The sequence below is a fragment of the Solanum stenotomum genome, chromosome 10 (genome assembly GCF_019186545.1).
Source record: "Solanum stenotomum isolate F172 chromosome 10, ASM1918654v1, whole genome shotgun sequence".
Classification (NCBI taxonomy): domain Eukaryota; kingdom Viridiplantae; phylum Streptophyta; class Magnoliopsida; order Solanales; family Solanaceae; genus Solanum; species Solanum stenotomum.
Genome location: NC_064291.1, coordinates 56275611 through 56301838, shown reverse-complemented (window position 1 = coordinate 56301838; position 26228 = coordinate 56275611). Strand labels below are relative to the sequence as shown.

The 26228-nt window shown below is 30.1% G+C and overlaps 4 protein-coding genes across 6 annotated transcripts in view; 1 reads left to right on the top strand and 3 right to left on the bottom strand.

Moving 5' to 3' along the window:
- The window catches only part of LOC125841284 (ABC transporter C family member 10-like), a 170641-nt gene that overhangs the window by 10450 nt on the left and 133963 nt on the right, over window positions 1–26228 (top strand). The gene's annotated exons all lie outside the window — the stretch shown is intronic.
- Window positions 3613–4497, bottom strand: LOC125843221 (BTB/POZ domain-containing protein POB1-like). The gene is made up of 4 exons (XM_049522431.1): window positions 4414–4497; window positions 4269–4326; window positions 3867–4146; window positions 3613–3748 (listed from the first exon to the last, which is right to left on the bottom strand). The coding sequence occupies exons 1-4, from the start codon at window positions 4495–4497 to the stop codon at window positions 3613–3615; spliced, it is 558 nt and encodes a 185-aa protein (XP_049378388.1).
- Window positions 12451–14530, bottom strand: LOC125841299 (uncharacterized). 3 transcript variants are annotated; one of them, XM_049520402.1, is made up of 2 exons: window positions 14264–14530; window positions 12451–13322 (listed from the first exon to the last, which is right to left on the bottom strand). In XM_049520402.1, exons 1-2 carry the CDS (start codon window positions 14299–14301, stop codon window positions 12620–12622), a joined length of 741 nt encoding a protein of 246 aa, XP_049376359.1. In that variant the 5' UTR covers window positions 14302–14530; the 3' UTR covers window positions 12451–12619. The 3 variants fall into 3 exon arrangements, with proteins under 3 accessions (XP_049376359.1, XP_049376360.1, XP_049376361.1); XM_049520403.1 differs by having other exon boundaries at window positions 12451–13317; XM_049520404.1 differs by having other exon boundaries at window positions 12451–13314.
- Window positions 14632–19590, bottom strand: LOC125841293 (BTB/POZ domain-containing protein POB1-like). The gene is made up of 6 exons (XM_049520396.1): window positions 19068–19590; window positions 17179–17331; window positions 16784–16908; window positions 16640–16703; window positions 15743–16022; window positions 14632–15647 (listed from the first exon to the last, which is right to left on the bottom strand). The coding sequence occupies exons 1-6, from the start codon at window positions 19288–19290 to the stop codon at window positions 14834–14836; spliced, it is 1659 nt and encodes a 552-aa protein (XP_049376353.1). The 5' UTR covers window positions 19291–19590; the 3' UTR covers window positions 14632–14833.

The following is a 26228-nucleotide window of genomic DNA, read 5'->3' as shown; positions in this document are numbered from 1 at the left end:
AATGTACCCAAAAATGAAAAAAAAAATGTAAGTAAACCCTAATTTAAAATTAAAAAAAGCAAACCATTTCTTCTTGTTATGATTTCTTCTCTCTTATGCTTGCCTTTCCGGGCTGAATCATCAGCACTGCAACCTTCTGGTCTGAGCTCCATTGAATCTGGTACAATCTCTATCATCAACACTCGATCAGAGTAATTCCTGTCATTAAACGCAAATCCATAGTCCGATTGTGATTCCAATGCATTCGAGGAATGTAGAAAATTCATTTTCACAATTGAATCAAAGCACAAAAAAAATTTCACAGAGAAAATTAGGAGAAATGCAAATAAAACCATAGATTGAAGCACTTTAAATAATTATTTTGCTTCATTGTTTAATTTGTACTTATCTTAATTAATTACAAAGTTTACTGATTTTAATGGTTATTTGTCCTGTAATGCAAATAAAACAAAATATGAAAGCCAAATTCAAAATTAGTTCTTCTAATTGATACCATTTTTCTTGTTTTCTTCTTCTTTGATTAGTTGGATGACATCGTTCTAAATTGCTCCAAATCTTTGATATGTATCGAAATTTTCAAAAGCATTAAATTCATGACTCTGATTTTTTTGCTTTCTGCCATTGAAGTTCTTCAAAGCTCTTCATAGCTCCATTAAATAAAAAAATTGTTAAAGAATTTTAAAAAATCCTTTTGAAATATTTTAAAAGAAGAAAATAAGGTAAATAAATCAAATAACATCTTAACCATACTCAAAGTTTGAACTTTAAAATATCAAATCATATCAAATTAAATCATCTATGTTTTTGAAAAATGTTACAGCCTTGTGAGCAATACATATTCCAAATTAATATTACTCTATACTCTCAATCACCTAAAAATTAAACTCAAGAATCTACTAAACACAAAATTATAACAACCAAAAAACTAAAATATGAGGTGCAAGGTGGATCATATGTCACTTTTCGAGCTCAATGTTGCATAGCTCCGAAGAAAAATTTGTGTCCCTAAAGCAGATAATACGTGTTATGAACTAAAATCGTGACATAACAGGTTATAGGATTAGAAGCATCAACATTGTCTTTTTAACAAAAATATGTACTGGTATTACATAATTTCTAAGATTTTATAAAATATCCTAAACACAAGTACAACTAATAGAAGGAAAAAGATGGCCATGAATATTATGTACTAACACCTGTGGAAATGCAACTATACAAGTAAACTTTAAAAACACAAACTCAGCTATAACAAGAATAATGACGCTTCAGTCTCAAATGAGTTGAAGTTGGCTATACGATCTCCAGTTCTTCATTTAAGTTCACGTTATATAACCATCATACTACATAAAATAAAATAAAAAATAAGCTAAAATATGTACTCGACATTAATACAAAGAATTTCTAGGTCTTTCAAAATAACTTCCTTGCATGTAATTTTATGTCTAAGGTTGCATGTCCACTTTTGTTAACTTTCACTTACCTTAACTTTACACATATCGACCGATGCTTCTATAGGTGGAGACTCAAGAGAGAAGTAGCTAATCTCAATAAAATGACAAACTATGGAAACCATAATGTTTCCCAAAAACTCACATTCCTCTGCTTAATAAAATGGTGCATCATAAACCATAAACTCAAGTTAAGAGAATGTAACATTGATAGGTTGAAGTAATGACAAGACAAGTTTCACAAATAATCATTGTACACAATCTAGCAGAAATGGTATCCACAAGCAAATATAGAATTTGAAGCATATATAGATGGAACTTTATAGAAACTACTTAAATACACACATCCCAAAGTCACTGGAATCAACATCATCTCAAAGTTACTAAAACTACTCAAACAAGTCTGATTTTACTAATTTACAACACTGCAAATAATTCATTCCGTGATCACACTAATCTCAGAAAATGCATAAATACCCCCAATCTATGTTCGAAATTTCAGAGACACACTTATACTATACTAAAGTTCTATTACTCCCTGAACTTATTTTATAAATAATTTTCTATCCCTTTTCTACGTGACACTATTTTTTGGGCCCAGCGCGTGTTGACAATTTTTTCAAACTATCTGGTTGATAGTGCCATGTAGGCCAAAAAGGGGTAGAAAATTATTTATAAAATAAGTTCAAGGGTAATAGAACCTTAGTATAGTATAAGTGTGTCTCTGAGATTTCGGGCATAGGTTGGGGGTACTTGTGCATTTTCCCTATTTTTTTAGTCAATACATCGTTCGATAATTGTTAACTTGATACCGAATCAATTGATATCTTATCAGTTGGCCTGGAAATTAGTATATTTAAAAGTCGATAACTGATAAGTCAAATCTTTTAAGTCTAATAATTATCCGCTCGATAAAGCAGCCCTACTAAATAGTCCCTTAATTAAGTGTCTTTTGAACATCTGTACTGTACATAATTAAGGCAAGAGACTGAAACAAACTTGTATGTTAAAAGAATCAANAACACAGGGCTGAGGCGGAATATATATGTTTGGAAGCAAGAAATACCTGAAAAGAGCTAGTATATGCGCTCATATACACTGATATACATCCACCGTATACCAAAAACGGGATTGGGTTAAAACCCAAAAAATGCCAACGAATTTGGCCCAAAGGAGGCCCAAATTCATTTTTCTCCCTTACTCTTTAATTATGTAATTGTGATTATTTATTGTTTATTGTTTAACTCTAACTTTATAATCGCTAATCAACTTAGTCGAATTCCCCAAAAAGACGAACTATCCCTCTGTGTTGTTTTGTTTCTAACAAAAATTTTATTTTTATCAACTTTTTTTGTTTTTTCATTTAAAATCTTCAGTCTTTTTTTATTTTATTTTATTTATTTAGTTTAAAATAGTTTTTTTTTTATAAACCAAAAAATGACTCAAATAAAAACCAACTCATTTAGTCTCGTTAACATCCTAAATACTTGTCTCTAATTCAATTGTTTCAATTAAGATCCCATTTTCTTAAAAAAATAAAAATTGCTATTTGTTTAACTATTTTCTCAAAATTAATCTAATAGTATAAATTATTATTATAACTACTTATTTAGTCATTTTCTCAAAAAGGGTTAGTCAATCAATTAAAAAAATGATTTTCATGCCTTAATTTATTAAATTGGTTTAAATTATTATTTCAAGAATGAATAAAATAAATTCTAATTAATCTTGTTTTATTAATATTCTAATCACTTGTATTTCGAGTCAATTGTTCCATTTTGAATCCTTTTCTCTAAAAAATCAAAATAAAATATGTCACTTATTTAATTATTTTCTCAAAGTTAACTAAATATTGTAAATTATCATGTTATCTTTTATGTTAAACCATTTTCTTAAAAATAGTCAAAAAAATATATATTAGTCAAGTCGCAGGTCAACCGCATGTTAGCGGACACTTCGAATGCTTAAATCCTTCTCGAAGTGTAAATTGAACCCCGAACCCTCTTTGGTATTTTCAAATGATTTTTTCTGTTTAAATCTTTGAAATTATAAGTTTTCTTAATTTCTTTAAAAAATTAAGTGGCGACTCTTTTCTAAGTATTTTTCTCAAATTGTTTTATATTTAGAACATTTCAAAAAGTGATTTTTCTAAAGGTTAGAAAAATCACGACACACAATACATACGAGCCCACTTCAACGCAAAGTCATAGACAGCATCCTCTGATGCAATCCGAAGAAGATCACTGGACAGAACAACCTTAATTCCCGAAAGAGGCAAACTCAATGCTTCTTTTTCGAACCTGAAGGATGCAACAAAAAAGAATGAAATGAAGACTGATACGGAAATGCAAATCATTCATACTCTATAAGCAGTATAGATGGTTAATGTAAAAGTGTGGAGAGTTTAAGTCTACGCACTTGTTTATGTCCCTGAAACGGAGGATAATAAACAGATTGGCCGCATCTGCTAATGGCTGAACTGCATCAACATTTAATACTTTGGAAGGAAGATCCAAATAGCGCAATGCTCTTTCAATTGTCATGTGTTGATTCTGCAGTTCATTGCTGCAGTATCTCATGCAAGACGACACCTCAAACTTATCAGCCGCCATCAGCACATCAACAAGACCACTTGGTGTTTTACTTGATAAACTATTGCAATATATAAACTTCAACAGGTCCATCAGAGCGGCTTTTTCTGCTCAATAAAATCGACAAAGGCAAACACACATTAAGATTTGGTTTTATTACTTGATTCAATCAAAGAAAGAAATGTAGTGGAATGAACTTTCTCACAAGAAAGTAAAAATTAATACTTACCCGACTCATGAATTTGTACAATTACATACTGTTGCTCTTCTGTGCCATTCGAGAGCAACTAATAAGAAAACAAATAGTTGAAATTAAAAAATAAAACAAGGAATGTCAATTGAAGGGAAAATGTATTGTATTAAGGAGTACTCACCTTAAGAAAGAAACCACTTTTGGCAGCAAGAATAGGAGAACTGATATTTACCGTTCTCACATTAAGAGGATGACTTTTAGTCATCACAATGTTAGGAGGCAATTCCTCAAACCTTCATATAGCTGCTTCTTCTCGTTTGTCATCAACATTAGACAAGTGAAAGAGATAATAATCATACAAAATAAAATAATTACGAAAAGGCAAGTAAGTAACAGTGCAGAACTCCCAAATAACCATTTCAAGTTATATCTAAGTTTCAGCATCGAACATGACCATATAAAAACGAATTCAAATGCTCATTCATTCTTACATTTTCTTAAACAAAAAAGAGAATTCTAAACTGAAGATAAAAATTGCAGCAATTGTATTTGTAAAGAAAATGCAACCACATCCCATACAAGCGAAAAAAACTGTAAATCCATAAATTGTCTTTCGCATAACAACTACTTCTATAATTCAAGTCTAAGCTAGTTGAATTTAGCTATATGAATCATCTACATTGCTTCGACTTCATTTGGAGTGGTAAACTTACCTTTTTCATCCATTAATCAAAATGGAATTTTCAAGTGAAAAACCCCGATTTTAGATCTATGATTAGAAACCAAAAATCTATGGACTAAAAGATGTTATAAACTCTATTTATTTAAAATTGTAGGTATTTAACCCTAATACAGAAGTTGAAAACAGTCCATTTTATTTCTTGTTTCTTCTCCTCCTATAACAAAAATTCTATGGTAAAATTAGTGTGTGTTTTTTCATTTATGAAAACAATCCAAGGCAAAAAGATGTTAAACTTTTATGCAGAATCAAAGATCTAATCGTTTTCTTCTGTTTAAAAGCAAAAATCTGTGGACAAAAAGATATTAAACCCGATCTATTAAAAATGTAGTTGTTTAACTCTAGCACAAAAGTAAAAACAGTCCATTTTATTTCTTGATTTCTTCTCCTCCCTTAACAAAAATTCTACAGTAAAATTAGTGTTTTTTTTTCATTCATGAAAACAATCCAAGGCAAAAAGATGTTAAACTCTTGTGCAGAATCAAAGATCTAATCGTTTTCTTCTGTTTAAAAGCAAAAATCTATGGACTAAAAGATGTTAATCCCAATTTATTAAAAATGTAGGTGTTTAACTCTAATATAGAAGTTGAAAAACAGTCCATTTTATTTCTTGATTTATTCTTCTCCTATAACAAAAAATCTATGGTAAAATTAGGGTTTTTTTTAATTCACCAAAATAATCCATGGAAAGATGTTAAACTCTTATGCAGAATCGAAAATCTAATCGGTTTCTTCCGTTTAAAAGCAAAATCTGGATTTTTTATCTGTAATGAAATGAAAACAGAAAATCAAATCGTCAAGCATTCAAAAAAACAAACATTTCATGATGTTTTTTTCTCACACAAAAAATGCACCCAAAAATGAAATAGAAAATCAAATCATCAAGCATTCCAAAAAACAAACATTTCATGATATTTTTTCTTTTCTCACACATAAAAAGCACCAAAAAATGAAATAAAAAATGCAACTAAAATCTAATTTAGATTTTTTATCTGTAATGAAATGAGAATAGAAAATCAAATCATCAAGGAATCCAAAAAAACAAACATTTCATGATTTTTTTTCTTTTCTCACACAAAAAATGCACCAAAAAATGAAATAAAAAATCAAATCATCAAGCATTCAAAAAAACAAACATTTCATGATTTTTTTTTCTTTTCTCACACCAAAAATGCACCCAAATACGAAATAAAAAATCAAATCCTCAAGCATGCAAAAAAACAAACATTTCATGATTTTTTTTCTTTTCTCACACAAAAAATGCACCCAAAAATGAAATAAAAAATGCAACTAAAACCTAATTTAGATTTTTTTATCTATAATGAAATGAAAACAGAAAATCAAATCATCAAGAATTAAAAAAAACATTTCATGATTTTTTTTAGCACCCAAAAATTAAATAAAAAATCAAATCATCAAGCATTCCAAAAAACAAACATTTCATGATTTTTTTTCCTTTTCTCACACAAAAAATGCACTCAAAAATGAAATGAAACATGCAACTAAAAACTTATTTAGATTTTTTATTTGTATTAATGAATTGAAAAGAGAAAATTAAATCATCAAGAATTCAAAAAAAACAAACATTTCATGATTTTTTTTCTGTTCTCACACCAAAAATGCACCCAAAAATGAAATAAAAAATCAGATCATCAAGCATTCCAAAAAACAAACATTTCATGATTTTTTTTTTCTTTTCTCACACCAAAAATGCACCCAAAAATGAAATGAAAAATGCAACTAAAACCTAATTTAAATTTTTTATCTGTAATGAAATGAAATGAAAATAGAAAATCAAATCATCAAGCATTCAAAAAAGTAAACATTTCATGATTTTTTTTCTTTTCTCACACCAAAAAATGTAACTAAACCTTGATTTAAAATTGAGAAAAGCAAACCATGTCTTCTTGTTTTGATTTCTTCTCTCTTTTGCTTGCCTTTCCGGGCTGAATCATCAACAGTGCAGCAGCAACCTTCTGGTTTGAGCTCCATTGAATTCGGTACGATCTCTATTATCAACACCCGATCTGAGTAATTCCTGTCATTAAACGCAAATCCATAGTCCGGTTGAGATTCTGATATATTCGAAGTAAGTAGAAAATTCATTTTCAAAATTGAATTGAAGCACAAAGTTTTTTTCACAGAGAAAATTGGGAGAAATGTAGGTGGGAATTGAATAAAATCAATGATTGAAGAACTTTAAATAAGTGTTTTACTTCTTTGTTTTTGTAATTATCTTAATCAGTTACAAAATTTACTGATTTCCATGGTTGTTTGTCTAGTAATGCAAATAAAACAAAATATAAAAGCCAAATTCAAAATTAGTTCTTTTAATTTATACCTTTTTTCTTGTTTTCTTCTTCTTTGAGTAGTTGAATGACATCGCTCTAAATTTCTCCAAATCACTAATTTGTATCGAAACTTTCAAAAGCATTAAATTCGTGACTCTATTTTTTGTTTTTTGCTTTCTGCCATTGGAGAATTTCTCCATAGCTCCATTGCATATCATTATTTTACAATAATTTCTCTCATTAAAAGCAAATGAATAGTCCAGTAGTGTGTACCCAAAGCCATTAGAGTTTTTTCACAAATTAAATCAATGCAGAGAAATTTAAGAAAAACCTCAAATGTTTACCAGATTGAGATAACACTATGAATTTCAAATTTTATTTATTTTTTTTGTATTTATGCCAAATCACAAAATCAGTTACAAAATGAACTTCAGTGATTCTTTGTCTTTTACACATAACAACTCAAATATAAAATCCGTAAATATATAATATAAAGTATATTATTACTGTTATATACGTGCAATTATATAAAATATTATTAATACGAAATCAATTGTGTTGTTCAAAATTTTGACTATCCTATCTTGATTAAAAAGAAAATTGATGTGTGTAACTGATTAGCAGAGGTTGTATGTTTGTACTTTCTTTTTAATATTTTTATATATTAGTTTTTAGGATACAATTGCAAATTTGGGCACGTATATTGCACACGTGTATCCTATATTTATTAATATGAACTCAAAATTTTGTCTACTAATTGATTTTCTTGTTTTCTTCTTTGTCTTGTTTTCTCTATTGCTCCAACTGTCCAATTTCTATCAAAATTTGCTAGAACATTAATTTCATGACAAGCTGCTAGAGCTCATTACAGAACCCATAAATATATAATATGAAATATATTATTACTGTTATATATGTGCAAATATATAAAATATTATTAATACGAAATCAATTGTGTTGGCTAAAATTTTGTCTATCCTATCTTGATTGAATTTTTTTTTTATGTGTGTAACTGATTAACGAAGGTTGAATGTTTGTACTTTCTTTTTAATGTTTTTATATATTAGTTTTTAGGATACATGTGCAAATTTGGGCACGTATTTTGCACACATATTTGGGTACGATCTCTATCATCAACACTTGATCTGAATAATTTCTGTCATTAAACGTAAATCCATAGTCTGATTGAGATTCTGATACATTCGAAGTAAGTAGAAAATTCATTTTCACAATTGAATCGAAGTACAAAGTTTTTTTCAGAGAGAAAATTAGGAGAAATGCAGGTGGGATCTGAAGAAACCCAATGATTGAAGCACTTTAAATAAGTGTTTTGCTTCTTTGTTTTTGTAACTATCTTAATCAGTTACAGAGTTTACTGATTTTCATGATTGTTTGTCCTGTAACGCAAATAAAACAAAATATGAAAGCCAAATTCAAAATTAATTCTTCTAATTGATACATTTTTTCATGTTTTCTTCTTCTAATAGTTGGATGACATCGCTCTGAATTACTCCACATCTCTAATTTGTATCGAAACTTTCAAAAGCATTAAATTCGTGACTCAGTTTTTTGATTTTTTGCTTTCTGCCATTGAAGAATTTTTTCATAGCTCCATTGCATATCATTATTTCACATTAATTTCTATCATTAAAAGCAAATGAATAGTCCAGTTGTGTACCCAAAGCCATTAGAGTTTTTTCACAAATTGAATCAATGCAGAGAAATTTAAGAAAAATCCCAAATGTAAAAGGAAGATCAGATTGAGATAACACTATGTATTTCAAATCTGTTTTTTTTTTGTATTTATGCCAAATCATAAAATCAGTTACAAAATGAACTTCAATGATTCTTTGTCTTTTACACATGACAACTCAAAATTTGGTCTACTAAATATATAATATAAAATATATTATTACTGTTATATACGTGCAAATATATAAAATATTATTAATACGAAATTAATTATGTTGGTTAAAATTTTGACTATCTTATCTTGATTGAATTTTTTTTTATGTGTGTAATTGATTAACGAAGGTTGAATGTTTGTACTTTCTTTTTAATATTTTTATATATTAGTTTTTACGATACATGTGCAAATTTGGGCACGTATTTTGCACACGTATTTGGGTACGATCTTTATCATCAACACTTGATATGAATAATTCTTGTCATTAATCGCAAATTCATAATCTGGTTGAGATTCCGATATATTGGAAGTAAGTAGAAAATTCATTTTCACAATTGAATTGAAGCACAAAGTTTTTTTTTTCAGAGAGAAAATTAAGAGAAATGCAGGTGGGAACCGAAGAAAACCACTGATTGAAGCACTTTAAATAATTGGTTTTCTTCTTTGTTTTTATACTTAATCAGTTATAAAGTTTACTAATTTTCATGGTTGTTTGTCCTGTAAGGCAAATAAAATAAAATATGAAAGCAAAATTTCAAAATTAGTTCTTCTAATTGATACTCCCTCCATCCCATTTTATGTGAGGTAGTTTGACTCGGCACGGAATTTAAAAAAGAAAGGAAAACTTTTAAAACTTATGGTCCAAAATGAATGATAGAAATTTGTATGACTGTAAATCATTTCTTAAGGGTAAAATAGNAGCCATTAGAGTTTTTTCACAAATTGAATCAATGCAGAGAAATTTAAGAAAAATCCCAAATGTAAAAGGAAGATCAGATTGAGATAACACTATGTATTTCAAATCTGTTTTTTTTTTGTATTTATGCCAAATCATAAAATCAGTTACAAAATGAACTTCAATGATTCTTTGTCTTTTACACATGACAACTCAAAATTTGGTCTACTAAATATATAATATAAAATATATTATTACTGTTATATACGTGCAAATATATAAAATATTATTAATACGAAATTAATTATGTTGGTTAAAATTTTGACTATCTTATCTTGATTGAATTTTTTTTTATGTGTGTAATTGATTAACGAAAGTTGAATGTTTATACTTTCTTTTTAATAGTTTTATATATTAGTTTTTAGGATACATGTGCGAATTTGGGCACGTATTTTGCACATGTATTTGGGTACGATCTTTATCATCAACACTTGATCTGAATAATTCTTGTCATTAAACGCAAATCCATAGTCTGGTTGAGATTCCGATATATTGGAAGTAAGTAGAAAATTTATTTTCACAATTGAATCGAAGCACAAAGTTTTTTTTTCAGAGAGAAAATTAAGAGAAATGCAGGTGGGAATCGAAGAAAACCACTGATTGAAGCACTTTAAATAATTGGTTTTCTTCTTTTTTTTATACTTGATCAGTTATAAAGTTTACTAATTTCCATGGTTGTTTGTCCTGTAATGCAAATAAAATAAAATATGAAAGCGAAATTCAAAATTAGTTCTTCTAATTGATACTCCCTCCATCCCATTTTATGTGAGATAGTTTGACTCGGCACGGTGTTTAAAAAAGAAAGGAAGACTTTTAAAACTTGTGATAAAAAATGAATGATAGAAATTTGTATGACTGTAAATCATTTCTTAAGGGTAAAATAGATATTTTATAGTTAAATTGTTACTTAATATAAAAATGTGTAATTCTTTTTGGAACTGACTAAAAAGAAAAGTAAGTCACATAAATTGGGACAGAGGGAGTACCATTTTTCTTGTTTTCTTCCTCTTTGTGTAGCTTATGATATCGCTATGAATTGCTCCAAATCTCAAATTTGTATCGAAATTTTCAAAAGCATTAAATTCATGACTTGTTTTATGCTTTTCGCCATGGAATTTCTTCGGAGCTCATTGCAGCTTAGTGGTAGTGGCAAGTGACTGGCCAGGCCGGGTCGGGTCGAAAAAATACATAACCGTAAATATATAATATAAAATATATTATTACTGTTATATACGTGCAAATATATAAAATATTATTAATACGAAATTAATTGTGTTGGTTAAAATTTTGACTATCCTATCTTGATTAAATTATTTTTTTATGTGTGTAACTGATTAACGAAGGTGGTATGCTTGTACTTTCTTTTTAATATTTTTATATATTAGGTTTTAGGACACATGTGCAAATTTGGGCACGTATTTTGCACATGTATTTGGGTATGATCTCTATCATTAGCACTCGATCTGAATAATTCATGTCATTAAACGTAAATTCATAGTCTAGTTGGGATTTCAATACATTTGAGGTAAGTAAAAAATTTATTTTCACAATTGAATCAAAGCACAAAATTTTTTCGAGAAATTCAGGAGAAATGTAGGTAGGAACTGAAGAAAACCATAGATTGAAGCACTTTAAATAATTGATTTTCTTCTTTTTTATACTTAATCAATTACAAATTTTACTGATTTTCATGGTTGTTTGTTTTGTAACACAAATAAAACGTAAAAGAAAGCAAAATTCAAAATTAATTCTTCTAATTGATACCATTTTTCTTGTTTTCTTCTTCTCTGTGTTTATATCCTCTAATTGTTATCTATATTTTCAAAAGCAATAATTTCATGACTTTATTTTATTTTATTTTTGCTTCATGCAATAATTTTTAAGAGAAAAAAAATGTGCGTTTACAGTTACAAGATTGTTTTGTATTAATGTTAAATCAATTATAAAGTTACTTACGTTTATCTTGTGATGTTGATTGCTTGTGCATTTTTCGTCACAATTGTTTGTCTTCTATATATAAGAGAAAAAAACGATTGTGCACTCATCAAAATAAATTCATACAGTTAAATTTAATTTTGTTTTTTTCTTCGTGCAAATTAAAGGCTCCCTATTGATCAAACTCTCTAATTATTATTAGAAATTTATAAAGGTCAAACAATAGATTTTTTCACACAGAGTTGAATCAAGTAAGAGAAATAGACTCACATGGTAAATGAAAAATATTGTGTAATTTATACACAACTAATTTGAAAAAAATCATATTTAAATTTGTTTTACTTTTTTTTTTTGTATTTAAGTAAATTAGTTACAGAGTAGTGCAGATTTCGTGAGAATTAATTGTCTTTTAATGAGGTAAGAAAGAAAAACAAAACAAAAAAAAAATCAAAATTCAAAATTACATCTTTCAATTGATACCATTTTTATTATTTTCTTCTTTTTTGTGTTATTGGAGAGCATTGCTCTGTATTCTCTAATTATTATAGAAATTTACAAAATCAATAATTTCATTACTTTATTTTATTTTTTCCTTTCTGCAATAATTTTCAAGAGAAAAAATGAATTCATATTTTATTTTTTTTTGTATGTACAAGAGTAAAAAGAAACAAATGAAAACTCATCAAAATGGGTTCTTACAAAGTAAAAGAGATTACCTTTAAAAACCACAAAACGATGTAATTATAACTACGCCTCAGTCCCAAACAAATTAACGTCAAACTATGGAAAACTTGGTCCTTCGAGTATTGGATGAGTTCTTGTAACCATAGCAACAGGCATTTTGCTTCTACCAACAATAACACTTTCCAAAATCTCACCTTCTTCTGCTTCTCTTTCCATTTCACATGTTTTCTTGGACTTATAAATTCCCAACACCATCCTTCCTACAAGAGCCACCAATCCCACACCTAATAGCCCGATAACGAAACCGATAACCAAAAAACCCCATATTCTCTTCTTCTTCCTTGTCTCTGAAGGTAACACTATAGTGAAATGACCATGATTTCTTGTGTAACATAAGTTGGGAAACCTCATTACACTAAGTGAAACTTTTCCATTTTCATCAAACATTGCACAGTACTTTGTTGTTCTTCCCTTGATCATCTCTGTTAAATTCTTGAACTCGATCGATATAGGTTGTCCCATTGGTCTAAGATCAAGCTTTCTAAGACTTGTGATGGTGCTAATATGTGATGGTGCATCATAAACAATGAAACCAATAACAGAAGTCAAGAGATTGTAACCTGATATGTTGAAGTAATGAGTAGACAAGTTTCCCATATCATTGTACACAATATGGATTCTTTTAACATAAGGCACTGGAATTGTTCTTGGAGGAATTGAAAATCCACTAAAGTTTGCACCTTTTTCCCACAATGTCCTGCTTCTTAACCTCACTAATGTGAGTTTCATTCCTGCTAAACTTGAAGGAACAGTAGCATTATATAAAGATCCAGTATGTTGATGAATCAAAGTATTGAAAGCATGTTCATGAAGAATAACATCTAATGATTTTGTAAGGCTGTTATTATTAGAACATTGAACAAGAACAAAGAGTTTCAAGAAGAGGAATAACAGAAATATGTACAAGTTCTGCACAAAATTTGATCTCCTTGGCCATTGTGATCCATTCTTTGGTTTCATTGGATTTGGGCAACTATTTGGTTTGCTTTACTTTTCAACGGTATGAAGGACTTTGAGCTTGGAAAATGGCTGAAATTGAGGAAGAAAGAAGGGTTGGAGGTGGAAAGTCTTTTTCTCTTTTGGACTAAAAGTAGGACTATAACCAAAGGTGTGATAATGAAGTGGGTGAAAATCGTGGAAAATCCGAATTCCAATATAAACAAAAGTGGGGTCTGAGGAGGATAGAATATACACAGACTTCATCATTATCAATAAAAAGAAAAAAAGGAGTAGGGTTATATGCTCAAACTCATGCTTAAGTTGGTCCCATTAGCATAATAATAGGAATTCCACCTTTAGGGTGAAGTAATGATGACGTTGTCTGTTGATAAAAGAGACCATAGATATTCCATAGAATGCGGAAATTATCATTTATCACATGGACTTTAGTGCATGTTCTTTTGTATTTTTGCAGACAAATCTTTATAAGAAGCTGGAACAACTAGGATTTATATGGACAGTTTGATGAGTAGTCAAGAAAGCCATGATCTAGGCTGTAACTTCCATTGCACAACCTGTGATGTGGAAACCTGTCAAACACGTAACTGCCTATTTAAAAAGTGTTTCAGCTGAACCAAATAGTCTCTTGAACTCCCTAGGAGCATTTTATTCTTCAATGTCAAAAGAGTCAAAGAAGAAGACATGATACAACAAACATAACAGTCAGTTAAAAAACATTACCATCTCGAGCAGCTACACGAGTATGTCACCATTCTCATGACTGGACATTGTCACTGATGTCTTGTTATCTCAGGACGCTCTGCCCAGCTTTTCCTCGTTAACCAGCCTTATGATTCTCATTATAGAATGTAGTGCCCAACAGCTTAATGGAAAGGGTGGCATTGCTCTCTTCTGCCACCCCAAGGTGCAAAGAGTACCTGCATTAGGTCAATCTGAAAACCAACATTTACTGTGTATGCTGGAAGTTCAAACACAGCAGACAGTTAAAGTTTGTAATGCATTGAAAATCTAGCAGAATTGGTATCCACAAGCCAAAATAGAATTTGAAGCTTTGAAGGAAAGTACTTAAATACACATCCCAAAGCCACTGGAATCAGCATGATCAAAGTCACTAAAAGATCAAAATATGAAACTACTCAACAAGTTTGATTTTACTAATTTACAACAGTGCAACTATGGCAACAGGCAAACAACATTATAGCCCACAAAACTCTAGCTCATATGTGGAGCACTTTAAGTAAGAAAGTAAGATACCATTACAAGGTAAAAAATTCCCAGGACTACGGCATTCTATACCCTGACTCTAAGCTCTGCGCGAAGATGGAGAATTCCATTGATGAAGAATAAACTATCTTCAGACAGAAACGGGGTCCAAGCTACACCAAACAGGTTCCTGTAGCCAACAGCCTTGCCACTGGTAAAGGTGTAGTCTCCCTTGTACTTGCTCACATATTCCTCACCTGGACTGATACGAGCTGCAAACTCATAATCAACTGCAAATGACACTGACCCCTTCTCTTGCATGCCCAGAAACAACCCGAAGCAATGGAATGCACTTTGATGATCCATGTTGCAATGAGCTGACAGGAAAAACCCCTGTCCACCCAAATGGAAAGCCTGTGAATAAACTCTACCAGCTGGAAAGAGGCTAGCACACTCGTCTCTTTTCAAATCTAGGTATATAACACACTGCTGACGAGGCGTTTCAAACTCAAGAGCTTTAACAGGTCTGTACTTGTATGCCCGCTCCACATAACCATGGTACAACGCATTCCCCGCCTCGGCAGCAATTGAGCGCTGCCGATACGGTGCTTCGGCCTTATAAAAAAGAGCCTCGAAAACAAGCTTTGAAGCAAGCTTGGGATCAAAGTCATTGCACATCATGACTTTCTTCAGCTTCCTGCATGTCATGCATGGAAATCGAATGAGGTGAAGAAGATGTGAGCTCCATACTTCCCGTCGTTCCTCAAGTTTTGGGTAATGCATACGAGCCCACTTCAACACAAAGTCAAAGACAGCATCCTCTGAAGCAATTTGAAGATTATCACTGGACAAAACAGCCTCAATTCCCGAAAGAGGAAGACTCAATACATCTTCTTGGAACCTGAAGGATTTAAGGAAAAAGAATGCAAATGAAGATACTTTTTTTCTCAAATTCAACCAAACCATAGAGAACAATGTCTACATAGAGCTACTCACTTGGTTATGTCCTTGAAACGTTGAGCAAGAAACTGTTTTGCAGCATCTGTTAATGGCTGAACTTCATCAGCCACTAATATATTGAAAGGAAGATCCAAATAGAGCAATGCTGATTCAGTCGTCATGCGTAGTTTCCGCAGTAAGTGGCTGCAGTATTTCATGCATGACGCAACCTCAAATTTGTCAGCAACCATCATCACATCAAGCACAGCAGTAGGTGTTGTAGCTGAAAAAGTATTACTATACATAAAATTCAAGAGATCCATGAGCGCAGCTTCTTCTGCTCAAAAAGTTGAGAAAGGAAAAAGTTAGTTCTCTTGTCAACTAACAACAGAAGAAAATATATGCAGATAATTTTTTCTTAAAACAAAGGGGAGACAAATAAAGAGGTGGGCAGGATATTTTGCACATAATTAAAACCATCAAGTGTAAAGAGAATATTACTAAACTTGCAAACATTATACGTGATAATCCTTGTCAAATTGACTCTTCAGGAGTATCTCATATAAAATTCATGTCAAGGATCCCATAATAAAAAATTTAAAAAATATTGGATACATGTGCCGCGCTAAGGCTATTAAATACAGAAATTCCTAGACCCTAGTGTGGTGTTTACTTATCTAGTTGTTTGGACTTTGGCAAACCTAGGAAGATCTCAATCTTCATTCATTAGTAGTAGGTAGTATGATTTCTATTGATAGTTGAAGAACATAAACAGAAAATGTATCTGGTTCGTTCAAAATTCAAATTTCCTATTAGAGAAAATCTAGTTATTCTAAGCTTTTAACCCTAACAATAGCCACTGAGAGCAGAAGCAGATGGTTCATCTATTGACAAACATTGCATTCTTTTAAACCCTGCCTTGAGAAGGAAATGTAGTTGAAATAAAGTACTTACCCGACGCATGGATTTGTATAGTTATGTTCCGTTGCTCTGACTCTTTCATACCATTTGAGAACAACTACGAAGAAAACAAATAGTTGTAAAAAAAACATGGAATGATTAATTAAGGCAAAAAGTATTACATTAAGGACTTCTCACCTTGTAAAAGAATCGACTCTTAGCCGCCAAAATGGGAGAACTGATATGTAAAGTTCTCACACGAAGGGGGTTTGAGGAGTCCATGTCCGTAGATGAATCGTCATTTTCAGACTCTTCATCATCGCCTATAAAATGCATCAAACTTGTCTAAAAAAACCTAGAAAAATAACCAATGACCACATAGAATAAAAATTAAGAATGCAATTATCATCAACGAACATTTTGTCTTTCCAATTATGCATGCAGAGAATAAACGTAGAAGATTGCGCAATATCAGAATCTAACCTCAGATACTCTGATAATCAGGATTTTATGGATAGAGCAAAAATCACTAATGACTGATATCCTTGAAATAGCAGGAAAAAACAGTCCATTATAGGGAAGTGAATAGGTACCAAAGAGATTTGTAGTCATCACTATGCCAGAAGGCGATTCTTCAAGCATTACTACAGCTTCTTCTTCCCGTTCGTCATCAGCAAGACCATCTTCCATTTCTAGAGCAGTACAATTTACTACCTGCTCATCACGTTGCACGACCACATCCGCATCTTACAAGTGAAAGAGATAAGCATACGGAAGAAAATAAATAGGAAATGTCAAGTAATTTGCAAAACTCCCAAATATACAACTAACAGAGAAAGTTTACAAGACGAAGCATATTTTGTTTTCAATAGGCCACAAACTTTTGAGAATGAATTTTTCCATCAGCCACAAAATTAAGTCCACTGTGATTTCAAACAGCCAACAAACAATAGCAGCATCCAGAAACGATAGCATCTGCGACAAAACTTAACTGACAGACACACTTGTACTGGAAAAGGGACTGCAAGATCATAGTAAATTAACAACAACAAAATCAATGCTCATCCATTCTAACCTTTGTTTTAACAAAAAAGAGAATTCTAAATTGAAGAAGAAAATTGCAGTAGTTATATCTGTAAAGAAAATGCAACCACATCCCACACAAGGGAAAAAGAGCCCTAAATCCATAAAATGTCTTTCGCCAGGGACAAATTTATGCACTAAAATTGGGGCACATGAACTCGTGGTCTCTCCATAAAATTAGGTATTATGTCTCTATATTTTCAAAAATTGGTATAATATTATATGTGGGCACGTGGCACCCATCCTACAAGAAGGTTAAATGATGCACTTGGTTGAATGTTGAGTTATTTACCTAGAGGACTAGGGATCAATTCTTCCTTTAAAACATCTTTCCTTCTTTACTTGGTAGTGCACTCATGTTCTACAAATCCTAGATTCGACTCTATCTTTCGCATAACAATTACTATTATAATTCAACTCTAAACTAGTCGAGTCTAGCTATATGAATTATCTACATCACTTCCACTCTATTTGGATTCATAAACTATCTTTTCCATACACTAACCAAAAAGGAATTCCCACATGAAAAAACCGACTTTATATGTATAACCAGAAACCAAATGGAAAAAAAGAAGTTAACCCTATCTATTAGTGAAATAGGTGTTAAACCCTAACGAAGAAGTGAAAAATAATCCATTTTATTTCATTTAATAGTTCGGCAATGTGATGAGGAGAAGTGTGAGAGATTAGCTAGAAATGGATTTAGGAGAGGTAGAGATAGACCGAAGAAGTATTGGGGAGAGGTGCTTAGACAGGACATGGTGCAATTGTGGCTTACCGAAGACATGACCTTAGATAGGAAGGTATAAAGGGCATGAATCATTTTAAAAGGCTAGAAGGTAGGAGTGCATTCATGCTAGTAGGTAGAAGAGTATTGTCTTGGTGCTCTTACTAGTAGTCTTAGTGCTATGCTTGTAGTTTCTTGTTCTTTGATTTTATTGATATCCATTGTTTCGTATAGTTCGATTGTAGTATTATTTTGTTGTAGTATTGTTCTGCAACTGTTACTATCTATTGTCTCTTGTACTTCCATTACATCTTTTTCTAGTCTGTTTTTGTCTTGAGCCGAGGTCTACTGGAAACAACCTCTCTACCTCACCTCTCTAAGGTAGAAGTAAGGTCTACTTACACTCTACCCACCTTAGACCTCACGTACACTCTACCCACCTCAGACCTCACTCTATAGGAATACACATTACATTGAGTATGTTGTTGTTCTCTCTTATAACAGTAATTCTATATCATTCATGAAAACAATAAGGGGAAAAAAGATGATATTTTTTGTAATGAATAATAACAGAAAACCAAAACTCTAAAGATTTTAAAATATCAAAACCACAAATCAAGCATTCAAAAAAAGATAAAAACAAACCCTAAATTAAAATTGAGAATAGCAAACCATTTCCTCTTCTGTTGATTTCTTCTCTCCTACGCTTCCGTTTCCGAGCCCAATCAACAACTAAACTCAAACCTTCCTCCTCAGTTTTCAGTTCCGGCAAGTCCGGTACGACCTCAATCATCAATACCCGATCAGAAAAGTTACTATCGTCGAAAGCAAACCCATAGTCCGATTGTGTACCCAACCCATTAGACCCACGCCCGGAACAGATATGGGTATCCATTATCTCCCCGGATATCAAACGATACAGTTTTTTCACCCAGAATTGAATCAAGTAAGAGAAATTAACACAAACCCAAATGGAAAACGAACAAACATTTCTGAAACCCAAATCGAAAATTGAGAGATTACTGTGTGGATTTCTTCAAAGAATACTTTTTAAATTGGTTTGTTTTGCTGATTTTTGTTTTTTATGTTCAAATCAGTTACTACAAAGTAGTTGGAAAAATCAAAAATCAAAACTCAAAACTCAAAACTCAAAATCTGTACTTCCAATTTGTGTTCTTTGGAGTAGGTATGTTGATGAACTCAGTAAATATCTTTCAAGGATGTGTATGGAATCTATGAAAAACAATAATTCTGTTTTACTTTTTTTGTGTGATTTTTATTTGGTGGTAAAATTTCAAAAGGAGGTAAACATACATCATTTAGATAGGTACTTTTATATATGTCACGTGAAAAATGAAAATTATTAAAATAAAATAAAAATGAAGAAGGTAATTTTATTTTATTTTGAGAACTCAATATGAGTAACGTAATAATTTTAAAAAAATCACACCACATAAGGGTTCGTTTAGTTGGGAAATAAATTATTTCATAATTGTTATTTTGGAGTTCATTATCTTAGAATTATTATATTATTTTTAATATGGAATAAAAATAACACAATAATTTCACTTACTAATTATACATCTTACCAAACAAGCCATAAATGTCAAGACTATGTGGAGGAGTTGTGATCATAAGTTAATAGTGTGTAACTAAAATATCATCTAATCAATGACTTTCTTATAACATGTTGTACTAATTAAGTTACTGATAAGGAAATATATATTGCATTTTAACTTCCTTTTTTAAGATCAAGCAAAACTATATATAGGTTGTTTTATTTTAGCTTTGTCTAGACTTGATTTTCAAATATAAAAAGTTATGTTTGATCTCAAAAACATGTTATTATGTGATTAACTATCGAATTTTGATTAATATTTAATCGTTTATGTTATGTGATTGATTAATGATTAATTAATCCTTCATCACTTATTTTAATCCTTGATTTATCAGGCATATAAGCGGTCCAACTAATTATCAACACCATTGAAAAAAAGAGAAAAGCAACAAAGACATGTACATAACTTTAGTTTCAAAATACCATTTTCATGATTCTATTTTCATTGTTTTTCTTTCTTAAATCAGGGGTGGCTCAATAAGACATACGGAAATTGAATAATTAATAGTTGAGATGTGATTTGATAGACATTTAATGATAGTTTCGATGGGAAAATCACACGCCTGATATATTAGGTATGAAACTAAAAAAAAAACCGAAATACTTTAAATGTGTTTTTATCGCTACACTCATTTTTAAACATATCTATTTGATTGGTTTTATTCCCTATTTTTTTTTAAATAAAAACTTAGCTAACACGTTTTAGAAAAAAAAAATTTAGAAAATTCATGGTTAATACTTCGTCTTATAGCAACTGATGATGAAGTTTAGTTTTAATTTCACTTATAATATATAACATATTATCTGAATTATATCATTTTTAAAAAGCAAAAAGCAGAGGCGTATTCAGGATTTCGGCTAGATGGGTGCACGATTACGAAAAAATGTATCTTAAATATAAATTTGATCGATTTGACTTTTAGTTCGTAATATGAACCATTAAAGTTTAAAAATTATAGGTCCAAAATATATAATACTACTAGTTTTAAATTTTAATATACACATTTGATTTAATTATATAAAAAAATTACAATGCTAAATTTTTTAGGAATTCTCATTGTAACACACTTGAAAATTTTGAAAGAATAAAGGAAAAAAAACAAAAGAAAAATTAGTTGAAACGACAAAAGTGTAACTGATAACCACTTGGAAAAGTGTTACTCAAAGAGACAAGATAGATATAAGATTTAAATTTTTATATCTCACTTAGAGAACTGCACCCAATCATCATCGCATTAATATATGATACTTTTAACATGGTTCACACATTTATATTTAAATATTTTTTAAAAAATATAACACTACTATATATGNGATAATAATTATAGAGAAAGAAAGATGAAGAAGAAGAAATAAAAAATAAAGAGGAAGAGGAAAAAGGGACAAGAAAGAGCCAAGCGACGGTACATTTTTTTTTAATTTCAAAAAATTGTTATATTTAGTTAGAAATATTATATTGACATAAATGGTAAATATTTTTTTAATATAGCATATTTATGTGATTTACCCATTTTTCAATAACTAATCTCAACCCAAAAAGTATAAAAGCCCAACCTAAAGAAAATGGGCTGATTTATGCAAATGTCTTTTTTTAGGCAATTATTTAGATTTTGTTCCCTTTTTTTAGAAGTTGTGCAAATATAGTCACCAAAAAATTACCCTTATGGATAATGTTAGACTCGGGTCTAATGTCTGCTCATATAATGTTCAAGCATTACAGATAAAGTATCGTCTAACGTACAATAACTTACATATTTTTAGGTCGTTGTCTAATATTTTCTTATACGATTTTTCATAATACTCACAATAGATATACTAACTATGTTTGTCCCTCCTTGGTTGTCCCTGGATTCCATTATCGAGAAGTATAACCACAGCTTCTTGTACTAATTTCAAGAAAATAACATGAAAAAAGATGGAACATACAATATTCTATATTACTCCTATTTACCAAAAATGTTCCTTTTTACCTATTTTTAAACTTATTAAAGAAGAGTTTAGCATATCAAATCACATCATTAAAGTATGAACTCATAAAGGGTAAAAATTATAATTATATTCCAAAGTAGTACTAAACAATAAGAAAGAACCAAATTAAAAGAAGACAAAAGAAGAATAAGGTCATTCAAAAAGATTTGATGATGTTAATATGCACTTAGAATATTTTTTTTCCTTCTTTTTCCTAATTAACAACCAAAAAACGTTTGCTAAATTTAGTTGGTTAATATTAGTACCTTTGGGTCATAATTAATTCATATTTATTCTTTTGTTAGTACAAATCCAACGATTTCTTATCATTATTATTGATTCCAATTTCCAATACAGTACCAAAGTGGAATGCTATCTTCTCATGGAACACAACAATAAAAAAATGATAAAAAATTTGAAAATTAATATTTGCTTAATACTTTAATTATATTATTGCTAAATGCCAGACATGAAGAACATTATTATTAAATTGATTATTATTATATACCAAGGATCATGGAAGTTGGCAGCCTTAGCCAATATAATATATTGCAAATCTATGAATAGTATATTTATATACATGTTTTTCTATTTATGAAATATGCTGAGCAATTTAATAAATCATATAGCATTAGAATAATGAAATTCCTTATTCCTTTTCTTTTTGTTTCAAGAAGCTAAAATAAAATAAATTGCACATGGTGTATAATATTTTTGAACCAAATTATAGTTTCAAGGGAAGAGATTAATGGTGCTTGTGGAAAAGTTTTGTTCTATTTTCCAACAATAAGGTAGGAAATATTTTCTAAATGGAATTTCTTTTGAAAACTATTCAAACAACACTTGTATAAAAATGGGAGATGCTAGTCTTTTTGGATCATAATTTAAGGCATAAGTTTATCAATCTCAGAATAACTTTATGTGGTATTTGAAATCAGACTCGACACTACAAAGCCTTCAAATAAAATATCTTGTGTCATATGTCTAAAATTCAGTCATTTTACTTGAATTTCAATTACATGTTAAGTTTCATATAATTATCGCAGTCTATGTATTTTGAAATAAGGTACCTCATAAAACTTTTCAAAAACATACAAGTCAAGTAAACTAGGGTATCTATCCAAACTTAAGCGAATTGGATGGATCATATTTGTATGTATCAATTTTGTCACCCCTAATTATAAACTTCTAATATACATTCTTATACTTTTCAAACCCCTAGTGAAATTGGAGAATTTGAAAAGACTCTAGAAAAATCTCTTAAAAAATAATAAAGAAAGATTTTAATTCTATGTTTAAAAACAATTTCAAATATTAAAGTCAAAAGAATAGGAAAAGACTCACGAAAACCATTTACATAAATTGCAACCGAGAGAATAACAAAAATACTTTTAGGTAAAAAAAAACAACCTCGATGTAAACTTTAATAACATAAATTTAAATTTGGTCGAATTCTAATTGCAGTCACCTAAAGAAACTAGGTTATTTCCATTTCCATGAAGTGTAACTAATTGTCCAATTTTTCCAATTCCAATTGTTGTTAAGTTGTAACTAAAAATTTAAAATAGTAAAGACTAGAGAATGACACAAAATGCAGAAACAAGAATAATAATGAGTTGATGAAATGAAAACTTAGAAGAAAAAAAAGACAATGGCATGTGGGCAGTTGTGTAATTTGCTGGCAATTGAATTGATGGTTGGATTTAACAGGTTATAATAATGATGATGAAGAAGAAATAAAAAATAAATACAGTAAATATTTCACAGAATATATAAAGTTGCAGAATTAAATTATTATTAATAAAATAAAAACGGGTAAAAACATCAGGTAAAATATCCGGTTGTAATTCAACAGATAAATTGAAGTACATTACATCTTCAGAAATATAGAAGAATCCATAAACTTATTTCTTCTTGATTTTTATTTTTTTTAAATTCTCACCTAGTGTTCGGAACCTATATTAAAGCTTCGAATAAATTTGAATCGCATATTGCAGGACCCATTCGGGAGTGACACTCCAATAAGATTTTTTATAGGGAAAAGGGTATAATATCAGAGGTGAAGCGAGGATTAAGAGTTTGAGGTTCTAAATTTCGATAATAACCGTCAATCAACTTTATTAGGGGTTCACAAATTAATATACATAAATATTTAATTAATTTTCTAATACAAATATAGGGTCTACAGAAAAGTTGTTGGGTTCGTCCGAACCCATAAACCCTCACCCCTCACCTAGCTCCACCTCTGTCTAATATACCCCTCAATTTTGTCATTTAAAGCTAACATACACCTCGTTATGAAAGTGACATATATATACCCCTATTGTTATACAAATGACTCACATATATACAAATAGCATATCAGCTCCAAACGACAAAGTTGAAAAATATATATTCAAAATTTGAATTCGAAATATCTCTAATTAAAAATGGAGCAGTCCACTACTGTACCATAAAACTCAGGTTAGCATTTCTTCTTGATCTTTAATTTCTAGCTTTTGTTACATCTAGCCTGCAAAATTATTATTTTTTCACTGTTCATTTCAAGTCTGTAGCTTCTGTCAACAAACGTTTTGATAATTGGGATAGAGAGAATATGATCAGTAAAATAATTGAGAGAAAAATCTGACCTACAAACACATGTTACACGTGTTTACTTAGGCACACTTAAAGTTGAATGATGCATAAATAATAGATAAAATCAAATTTAATGATACATTTATGTATAAGTAATTGATGAAATGGTAACTAACTACTATTACGTGTTAAAATTTATTAATAACTTAATATAAAATAATATTAACGATGTATATAACTTAAATAGTTATAAAATGGCCCATACAAAGCCAAATTATTTCCACTTTTTTTCCCTTCCAAATGGTGGGGGAAGGGAGGAAGATATGCTTTGGACTTCAAAATATTGTGGCCAACAGAGATATGTGGGTTCAGAATTCTGATATAATTTTTTTAATATATTTATAGCTCGAATAATTGTGCTTGACAGGAATATATGTGTACTTTATTAAAGTTCTTTTGTCATCATAGGGATATTGTGAGGTTATTTTGAGCGGTCGGAAATAGTTTTTCTACTCTAAGGTAGCTTAAGATAAAGAAGGTCGTTCAAGACTATATATATATAAGAATTCATCTCGTCGGATCTCCCTTCGATGTGGAAGTCTACATCCATGTCCCCGCACGTTTAAACAATGTCTGGTACTAAATGCTTGAACAATCTATTTGGGAGCGTAGTATTGGAAGCTCAACTCGAATAATATGTTTAAAGGAATTTGTCTAACTCAACCTCAAAAGTTAGCTCAAGAAAGAAGATCGCAAGATAATAAAGAGTCCAATTAATTTCAAAAGAAGGTTAAATTAAAAGAGTGACCATGTAAATTAAAATAGCTAGCATTTTCTCCTCAAATTATTAAGAACTTCAATGATTGAATATTCCATTTATTTAATTCTATTTCAATAGTATCATTCTAAATATAGTGTAAATTAAAATTCCCTACTGCACAAGCTTTTGGAGGTATTTGTCTAGTGGCAAGGTGCATTATTTAGGGTGATCAATTATATGAAATGAACTACCACACATAAAAAAAATTAATGTTTCTATATTTATTGATCTAATTAATATAGATTTAGTTTGCATGAAATCTATATTATATATGTAATAATAAAAATGTAGATTTCTAGTTATTAGAAGTTTCTCTATTCTTAGATCTCGAATTTGAAATTTCAATAATGAAATAAAAGAGTATATTAAAAGAAAATGTGTATTTTAATAAACAAATAAAAAAAATTGCATTCTAACACATGTAATCTTGATATTAATTAAAAATTATAAGATCAATTTATTGTTATCTATATAAAAGGAGTAGGCTAGACACACGTAGAGACAAGAATGAACATAACAAAAAGGCTACTAAGAGTAATTGTCAAACTAGGATTATACTAATTGGCCCTAATCAAGGAAGAGCTAATTAGGGTCTATTATGGAATCTTTAGGGTTTTTCTGTACATCAAAAGTGGTTTGTCTTAGGTGCTTAATCTTTTTGCTAACTAAGGATTAATATATAATACTATATCTATCATTGTTATCAACAGAGTTGGTTAATTTAATCAGTAGTAGGCATATGAAAAAAGTTATCCTCGTCGGACCAGGAAATCACGAGTTGAAGTTGTAAAAATAACCATTTACATAGAGATGCAACGTATGTAAGAGTAATTAAGTTCAACCTTTCTAT